Genomic DNA, 10,177 nt, shown 5'->3' with positions numbered 1-10,177 from the left:
TTTCAGAATTGAGACCCAAAAATGCAGAATAAGACTGCCAAATTGGCAAGAATAACTTTCTTATCTTTGTTTGAAGAGCATCAACCCAGAAGTTATTTTATTTCCAGGTATCCTTTCTCTTACTGCCAACAGAAATCTTTTGCACTATATAAGAACTGAAGTTTCTTGTCTCTTTTCACCTTTATTTTCTGTCTTTCAACTGGCAAGAGTCATTTTGACCAGCAGGTTAATCAACTCTAGGACAGATCCTTACAGAAAGGTATGTACCTGGAAATATTAACTGAAGAATTTTCCTCAGACTTTTCATGATCTTTTTATAGGACATTCATTACCACCAAAAACATAAGCACCTTTACCTTATGTAAAATTGTAAGTCATTAAACATATCAAATTTTGAAAAATTAGGATATTCACATGTCAGAGTAAAGGATTCATGTTGGGCATTGGGGACAATTAGTCCATCCAAGTACACAATTGACTTTTCCCCTTGATATTCCTTAAATTTCTTAAAACTTCATAATGATAAATTATTCTCAGATGTACTCTAAAAGAGGGAATTGTTCTATAGTATATTTTTATTAGTAGTTTTTCTTTTATTTTTCAAACTTCTCATAAGAATGGATCATGGGAAAAGTAATCCTTAAGGGAATAACCACACCCACATACAACTGAATATCCAGTGAAATTTTGCCCATATGATTCCTTCAAAACTTGCATTGCTCAGATAATACACTCAACCTATGTGCAGAGTTGACTCTCAGGAAGCCATTTGTACAATGGTGCATGGAGTTGCTTTCCCAGAATTCAAGCTACCATGTACTTGAAATATTTTGCAAATTTTGAACCAATGTAGAATAAAATACCTGGATTCCTCCATGTTCTCTGACTTGGTCTTTGATCTACCATATATGGATTTTTGGAAGCACTTTGAGACCACACATCGCAGACTAAATTAATTTAGTGGAATGTTGTTAAACTAGGAGGTATATAATATGATTCTCTTTTTCTTACGCTACATCAGACAGAATGATTTCTTTCATTTCCTTATTTTTGAGATACCCCAAGGAATTAAATTGATAACACATGATTTAGTTAATATGTTAATATTGCAAACCCAAGCCTATAGAAATCTATCTATAAAACAATATACCTGCTATTTAAATATACAAAAGTGTTCAAATGTAAATAATTGTACATTTCAAAGTAGTTACCTCTAAAGGCAAAAACCTCAGTTATAAAAGCTTCTATTCTTCAAATCATTTATGAACAACTCTTTGGCATTATCTCCAGTATCAGTTTACAAGTCAAAAATAAAAACTAGTTCCACTGTTTTGAAGTCAAATTTTATAAGCCTACTAATGTTGCCCCACTGTAATAATGAATCCAACATAATGTTAGGCAAATTTCCTAAAAATGCTACAGTAGTATATCTGTATTACATTATATCCATGTGTTGAGACGTTTTAAATAGTAATTTTTAATTAAAAAAAATCATACTGATCACCTATTGTGTTTACTTTCAGAGGCAACCGAAAGGATGAAATCACTGACTCTGATCTTGGGCCTTTGGGCTCTTGCAGCGTGTTTCACAGTAAGTATCATTAATCACGATCACACATCTTTATATTTTCCTCATTAACCATTACATCATATTTCTTTTTACATTAATGATGTTACCTTTTCTTATATATTAGTAACCATTAAGCATTGATGAAACACTGTTCTAGTGCTTAAATCTAAATTTAAAATCTAATTTAATTTAAATAGCCACATATGTCTGATGGCTGCCATACTGGATAGCTCAAATCTATAATATCAGACTGCATTAAACAGATAAATATAAATGTATGTTTCCATACTCTAGCAATTACACAGAAGGTAAAACTCTGTAAAATGAGATAAAGTAGTTGTTCCTAACATGGAGTCACCTAACTCACTTATTAAAAAGATAGTATTAAAGTCCTCATCCAAGCCTGAATAAGAGTACCCCATAATGGGACCTGGGAAGATGCATTTAGGAGAATCTTTGCATGCTACATTTTGAGGAAATAATAAACATTTATAGTAACACCTACCATATATTAAAAACTAGGTTAAGGAAAACTATGCTCATTGCCCTTAACCTAGTGTTTCAGAATTTTTTAATGCATATTTTTAAAAGTAATAGAATGATACTCAATTTCAACAGAGGGGTCAATTAATTCCAGTGTTACAAAGAGTATATTAATTCCAAAGTAACTTCTCCCAAAGTACCATAAAAATCTATTATATCAAATGGGAAAATATGAAAGCTGATTTTTTAGAAGACTATGACTTCCACAAAGCAAGCAACATAAAATTATATCATTCTGAAACATGAAACATAAAATAATATCTCTTTCTTCTACTTTTAAAAGCTCGAATAAAAGCAAGACCTTCTGAGATGACTGAAGTTTTCTGACTTTGGCCATGTTCCTGCATGCATTATGGCTAGACATAATTTTTGATAAGCCGATAAAATGTATTGACATCCATTAAAGGTCATGTCTTAATGACTTCATCATAAATTTGATTTTCAATATTTTCATGTCCTCAGAATATAAGAGAAAAACATTTTATTCAGGCTTTTATTATACAAATAACTTTTTATAAGATAAATTAGAAAAATAGAGAGCTTTCCAATAACATAAGCAGTTTAAATAGCAAAGAGCCTTTTTCCAGCTGAAACATTAATGATGATTAATAATTACTGAAAATTGGAAATGTGAAGGGTAGCATATCCTTTGCATATATATATTTGTAGGTGGAGTAAGTCATCATATTCAGCCTGTTGACTTTTGAGTGTTTTCTCTGTTATAGGTAATTTTCCAAATGCATTACATACATTATCTCTTTTAATCCTCAAAGTAAGTCTCACTATTTTTAATCTCATTAAAATACAAATAAGTTTAGATTCAAAGTATGCAAAGTATGCTTGTCTTAGCTGGATTATTGCTAAACTGAATAATGTAGGAGATTAACATTCATTATAACCCTTTGAGAGGGGAGTGTTTCTTCCTAGTATAGTATTTTCATCATTTTCATCATTTTACTTTAGCCAGTTGTGGAAAGGGAGCTAATCATTGTGATTGGGTTAAGACATCAGGAAAAGGATCGATATTTACTATGAAGATTTTTCATTACATAATATTTAGATCAACATCGGTATATCTTTAGGAAAAAGTACTTTCAGCTAATTTTTAATTGTCTCAACAATAAAAATGTTTGAAATATTTTCCATACTAAGGATTTGTTTTCTTGACAATAAAAAATCAAATCCTGAACTTCCACATACCGTGACTAGTCCTTGGATTGGAGTCCTTGGGTCAAACACCCTCCATAATACCATGAACCATCACTAGCTAAAGAAGACGAACACGAGGCTGGTCCCACAGAAGTGCCTTGGAATTTTTTGTTTGTTTGTTTCATTGGTGATATGAATAAAACTTTTACTGGCATGTTAAGGGCAGAAGCCAGGTTGAAGAGCAAATGAGAAGTGAGAAGTGGGGTTGGCAAATTTAGAATACCCTTTCATAGAGCTTTGCTTTGCAGGAAAGACGTGAAAAGAAAGTCACAACAACAAGGATACTGGTGGTTGAAACTGAATCTTTTATAAACAGGGAAATATCAATTGACATTTATTTCTCAAATGACGTCTTCAACCTCTCTGTACATGTTAGGTGAAAGGGGCAATATTAGAATCAAGAGGTCAAATCAATGGGCCATTATAGAAATTTGGGTAAAAGTAAATGACAGATTAGAATGAAAGCAAGAAAGATGATAAGAAGTGGTTAGATTTAGAATTCAGGAAGTGGGATGAAGACCTGATAGGATAGGGAGAAAAAAATTGAGTTGAATATAAATGATAGTGTTTTTCTGAAGAAAATGAGCTACCTAAATGGCAGATATTACAGTTGCAGAAAGTAAAAGAGAATACTGACAGAGCCAGGTCCCTTGGAAAACAACTATAAAGAAAAAGAAACTATCTAGCTATCAATGACTCCATGGTTGTGTGACCAGTAAATCAGGGAAGTTCATTTCTAATTGCCTGAAATATCTTGGTGAAGCAGGAGAAAAGCCACTTTGGTGGGGGTAGATGAGAGCTCAGGATGAGGTGGAGAATGTTGATAAAACTGGCATCAACTTGGAAAATTACAGGCCTCTGGGGAAGTGGGAAGAGATAATCTGAGATAAGACACTCAAAAAAGGATTTCAGGCAGCACTGAAGGATGCTAACTTTCTGTGGGTACAGTGCTGGTGACACCCTCTAGCATTGTTAAGAACCTGGCATTAGGAATCCAGGACAGAGATGCTTTACTGTAATAGTAAAGTTTAGGATTAGCAAGGGTAATGGCCAAATAGGTGAAGGGACTGAGAACCACAAGAAGTGAATGTAGTTTTGGGTCCAAACAAACCATCTGCTCCAAGCAACCTGGACTTCTTGCCGTCAGTAGAGTGGAACTTCATTCTTACCCCAGAGCATTTGCGTATTTTCCTTCTATTTGGCATGTTTCCTCCTTATTTTATATTCTTTAAGCCTCTTTTCAAATGACTCCTTCCCACGGAGACAATCCTTTATCATTTTCCTATCCAGAACTGATCACTTTAAATCCCTAATGTATATGTTCCTTCTACTACTTTTCAGTTATTTTTGAATTTTTTAATGGAGATGGGGTCTTGTTATGTTGTCCAGGTTGGTCTTGAACCGCTGGCCTAAAGCTACCCACCTACCTCAGCATCCCAAAGTGCTGGGATTACAGGCATGAGCCACCACGCCCAGCCTCAGCTATTTTCATTTCTAAAAATTGTACTCTATGTAAACCAGACCTGAGATAAGCACTACCCTAGGCACTTTACAAGTGATATTTCACAACAAATGTGACAACAACCGCAGGAGGTGAGTACTTTTATGAACATCATTTTCCTGACGAGAAAAAAAGACTCAAAAAGAATTCCACACTCACTCTATCTCTATGTGCCAGGAGAGCTCAAACACTGACATGAAACCCCACTCATTCCACTCATTTCACTTCCCTTCAGATCACATTTACCCCCCACCTTGTATTGTAATTACTCAGCCTGTAGATTCGCAGAATAGATGTTTGTACCCCTGGCAACCTGCCAGGTTGACATTCATGACATGAATGAACCAGCTCCTTCATAAGCTCATTGCACGAAATAGTTGCTCATGTGTGTTTCACAATTAATTAATGTGCAAAGCCCAGAACAAGCCTGAACCCTTGAATAAGACATAAAAAGACATGTTTTTCTCATGCTGCAAAGGCATTTATTTCCATTTGGAATTTGGAATGACAGACTTCACTATAGGCCAAGGACAAGATTTTTGTTCATTATCTATTTTTTCCAGTCAATACTATCCCAGCTTTCATTGAGAGCCTAGGTGTTCAGAGGGCAAAAGAGAAACATTTTTCTTTGATATAGATGTTCAGACATCATAACTTAGATACATTTAACAATTTTCTATTGCTCAATAACAAATTACCACTAATTAGTAGCCTTTAAAAACTCATTATTATCTCAGTTTCTTTGGCCATAACTGAGCTTGGCTTAGGTGGCTTCTCTGCTCAGAGTCTCACAAGGCTGAAAAAGTGTGTCCACTGCTGTTTTGTTTTGTTTTGTTTTGTTTTTTCCTGTAGCTCAGTGTCCTTTTTTTAAGCTTGTATGGTCATTGGTAGGATTCAGTCCCTTGGTTGTTGGACTGAAGCCCCTACTTTTTTGCTGCCTATGAGCCCGGGGCCACTCTCAGCTTCTGTAGCCGATCTACCATGTACTTCCACGTAGCCCTCCCCACAACACGGCATCTTGATTCAAAGCCCAAAGAAAAGCATTTGCTGCAGCTTCAAATCTCTCTGATTTCTTCAGACATTGTAGAACCTGTTTTAAAGGGGCTCATTTGATAAGGTCAGGCCAGTATGTGCCAGCAGAGAGTAGAAATCTTGGGGTCATCTCAGAGTTCTGCCTACCATAGAAAGCATTCATTCTTATATTTAGCTGTGAAATATCTGATTTAATAGTATTTACTTCTTTTTTCCACAGCCTGGTAAGAGTCAAAGAGGCCTCGGGGGACCATATCCACCTGGACCACTGTCTCCTCCTCCTCCTCCATCACCTTTTCCTTTTGGACCAGGATTTGTTCCACCACCCCGTCCTCCACCCTGTGGTCCATGGAGAATTCCACCACCCCCTCCTCTACTCTATGGTCCAGGGAGAATTCCACCACCTCCTTCTCTACCCTATGGTCCAGGGAGAATTCCACCATCTCCTCCTCTACCCTATGGTCCAGGGAGATTTCCACCACACCTTTCTCCACCCTATGGTCCAGGGAGAATTCAACCACTCTCTCTTCCTTACCCTTATGGCCCAGGTTATCCACAGCCACCTTCCCAACCAAGACCCTATCCACCTGGACCTCCATTTTTCCCTGTAATTCCTCCAACTGATCCTGCCCTCCCTACTCCTGCACCCTTAATACAGACAACTGCAACAGGTGCCACCACCACTGCAAAAGACACCACTACCCTCATAACCACTGCTTCTACTATCCAAAAATAAGAATTTCAACACTACTTCCAAGAGACTTTTAGATAAAATCACTTCCATTTTTGAATGAGAATAAACATTCCAAAGCACTGCGTTTTGGGAGAAATATCTTAGAAATTGTGAAACAATCCCCATGAACCTTTATATCAGCAGGGGAAAATAAAGAATTGAGCAACAATATGAAGTATCCACTGTTACCAGAGCCACTAGTTTATCCCCCATTTATGTCACCTAAATGAATATTAGTGCTACCAGAGCCTGGCCATGTCCCATGAGGCCAAAAAAGTAAATTAAGGAAAAATGCAATAAGACACTTGGACTTGAAGCTTAGAGTTACGAAGTTAGAAGAGTAGGCAACAGGATGCCCTCTTCAGTATGGCAACCCATCATACAATTACAAAGCCCAAAATAAGATGTTAATAGATACTAAAATGAAAGAATCTTAGCCCTCACCATAGCTTGCCCCATAAAAATTCCTGAGTACCACCTGATCACTGCTTATAAATAGTTGCAGACAAGAAATGCCATTCCAACAAATCTAAATATCTGAGATGTGAATCGCAAGTCTTGGAATTTGATATGAAAAAATCATTTTCTAAGCTAAGATAGAGATAGGAGATGGTTTCAGATAGCAATAAGAAGAAGCTAATCACTGAGATTATCAAGTTTCCACTGCATCTATTTGTTGATGTTTGAATCAGCAGTATTATGATATGACTATTTAGGAAACGCCTCATAATGTCATGAGAGTTTTATCTTTCCATGTTTGAAAGGACACTTAACTTTTTTTTTTTTTTTTTTCCTTCAGGACACTTAACTTCCCACATTGCCATCAAACACTTATAAATTAAAACTTCTCAAGATACCTAAAGTAAGCACACAATTTTTATTTGTGTTTAATGCTTTCCTTTTTTTTTTTTTCTTTGCACGGAAAAGGTCTCACTCCCATCACCTAGGCTGAAGTACAGTGATGCAATCACAACTCACTGTAGCCATGACTTCCTGAGCTCAGGAAATTCCACCTTAGCTTCCTAACTGGGACTACAGGTGCACGCCACCACTCCTGGCTAATTCTTTTGTAATTTTAGCAGAGATGGGGTTTTGCTACATTGCCCAGGCTTCTCTTTCACTTTTGAGAACCTAGCAGGATACAGGGACTGTTTTAGTAGCACAATAACAGCAATATTGAAGGTAGTCAAAGTAACTGTCTTCATGGAGCTTATATCTAGTGAGATGTTTTTTAAAAAGTAAACACATGTCAATAAAATGTAAGACGTGAGAGTGTTTTGAAAAGTAATGAACAATGCATAGGGAGACACTAAGTAGTGGTGACTGACTGTTTTATATAAGATAATAATGGAGAAACTCTCTGATGAAGTGATATTTGAGGAATGACTTGAAGAATATTAAGAAGCAAGGTACTAAATGATCTAGAGAAAAACTGTTCAAGGCAACCATGTAAAGATCTAAAGCAGCAATAAATTTTGTGTACAAGAAGAGTCAACAAAAGTTAATGTGGTTCACACTCAGAAAAGAGGAGTGGAAGGAGATGATATGAAGAAGGCAGAGAAAAAACACATCATAAAGGGATTTGGATTTTGAACTTTATTCTACATGTTGTGGGAAGTCATTGTAGCTTTAAATGAAGAAATAACATTATGTGATTAACATATTCAAAGCTTCATCACTCTGTCTGGCTGCTCTATGGATAAAAAACTGTTAGAAGAGCAAGACTACTTAATACCTAGATGATAGGTTGATAGATGCAGCAAACAACATGGCACACATTTACCTATGTAACAAATCTGCACATCCTTCGCATGTATCCTGGAACTTCAAATAAAATAAAAAGAGCAAGAGTGATGGCTACTTCAGGAGTCCTGATGAGAGAAGAGGTGGCTTAGACTAGGGAAAGATCAACAGAGATGAAGCAAAGTGGTCAGCCGCAGTAAACAACTGAAAAAATATCCAGAAATTTTTGATGAAATACAGAATCTTGGGTTTTAGGAAAAATACATAATCTAGGAGTAACTCTGATAATTTTGGCCTAAACAACTGTGTCAATAATGGTGTCATTTAGTAAGTTAAAAATGGGAAAAGATCAGGGTATAAGGGTTTGGAATATCATAAATTCTGCATTGGCCATGTTAAGGTTGAGTTATCCATTTAACTTCTGTATTATTGTATTGCTGTCATACCATGTTATCAACAACTTAGAAGCACAAAATAACAAATTATCTCACTAATCTATAGAAAGAAGTTTTTCTAATAGTATAGCTCAAAGAGTTCCTCTGCTTAGTGTCTGGCAAGGCCACAATCAAGGTATTAATAGGGCTGCATGCCTTTTTGCAGACTCTAGAGAAAAATCTGTTTTGAGGCTCATTTATCTCTCCTATGTATGTCTTCTTCCTGACTCTTGTTTGGTCGCATCTCTCTGAATCTAGCCAGAAAAAAAAAAATCATCTGTTTTTAAGATAAATTTCCTTTCCTTGATTATTCAATAAAAGACAGACTAGAGTAGATAATAATGTACATAATTAAAACTATAATATCACCAAAAAGAGGACACAAGGAATACCAATCTATAACCAGCTGGAAAAAAACATTATTTTTTAAATAATGCATAATTCTAAGTGTTTACATTTCCCTTGGAATGCATCACAAGATATGAAGTTTAATGCTTTGTTGTAAAAATTGGGGGCAATTCAATTGCTGGTAATGACAATGTCTAAGGGATTACTATGAAAAGGCTGGGATAAAATAAAACAATGCTGGCTTTTCAAATCCAAATGTTGGGAGTAAGCAAGTCAAGGAATTAGGAGGCCATGGGTTAGATGAATCATTTACAGGGATGTTGAAGTCACCAAATGTGATGAATAAAGGGAGAAGACAGTGACCAAAGTGGTACAGTCTTTTAAAAACATCAAGTAGTGACTGGGCAGGAAGAAATGACTTTAATAGAAGAGTAATGGGGAGGCATAGCTTTTTTGAAGGTTCTTCAAAGTTGGAATGATGGAAAAGAGATGAGGTTTAGAAATAGCAATGAAGGCAAGGTCATCTACCTGACATTGGTGTTGCTACATCCGTATTATTTGTAACTGGAAGTGATGGATGACATCACAGTAGACTATAACTCTCAAAAGGCTCTCGTTATGACATAAACATTACAAAACAGTGCTATCAGGAAATGAAATAAGGAGTACCTAAACAGAAACAAGTTGCTATGAATTACTTAGCAAGATCCTGTGCACTTAGCTGATATGTGGTAATAGGGTGAGAAGAATGGGTATGTGTGATTCTTCTTAATATTGCTATTTCACCCTGATTCAAGGTGTAATTGTATTTTTATTTGCAACATATCTGAGCCTCTAATTTGCATATTTATAAATATAAGTGACCTATACTTTTGCTCCCAAGCCCTGTGTAACAGAGTATGGAGAAAACCCAACCACCTCCACCAAGTACTCTAGTGTACACATTGTGTACTTGAGATATAGACAAGGTTTGAGTTTTGCAATATATTACTGCAAACACACAGAAAAGAAACTGAGAATATAGAGGCCCCTGCTGATGAATTTTCATGAGTTTGAGAGAGCAG

At 36.0% G+C, this 10,177-nt stretch overlaps 1 protein-coding gene across 1 annotated transcript; it reads left to right on the top strand.

The window, feature by feature from the left end:
- Nucleotides 1-1,537: 1,537 nt before the first annotated feature.
- On the top strand, nucleotides 1,538-6,591 carry SMR3A (submaxillary gland androgen regulated protein 3A). Its single transcript, XM_030914503.1, has 2 exons — nucleotides 1,538-1,591; nucleotides 6,076-6,591. Exons 1-2 carry the CDS (start codon nucleotides 1,538-1,540, stop codon nucleotides 6,589-6,591), a joined length of 570 nt encoding a protein of 189 aa, XP_030770363.1.
- Nucleotides 6,592-10,177: the final 3,586 nt, after the last annotated feature.

This window comes from Rhinopithecus roxellana, chromosome 2 (genome assembly GCF_007565055.1).
Source record: "Rhinopithecus roxellana isolate Shanxi Qingling chromosome 2, ASM756505v1, whole genome shotgun sequence".
In the NCBI taxonomy this organism is placed as follows: domain Eukaryota; kingdom Metazoa; phylum Chordata; class Mammalia; order Primates; family Cercopithecidae; genus Rhinopithecus; species Rhinopithecus roxellana.
The sequence above is the reverse complement of the archived record's forward strand: the minus strand, read 5'-3'. Positions and strand labels throughout refer to the sequence as shown.

Bases quoted from the DNA above. Each gene is read 5' to 3' on its own strand.
- SMR3A (XM_030914503.1), top strand. From the start codon at position 1,538: ATGAAATCACTGACTCTGATCTTGGGCCTTTGGGCTCTTGCAGCGTGT. The intron at 1,592-6,075 runs GTAAGTATCATT...TTTTTTCCACAG, and splicing joins CTCTTGCAGCGTGTTTCACA to CCTGGTAAGAGTCAAAGAGG.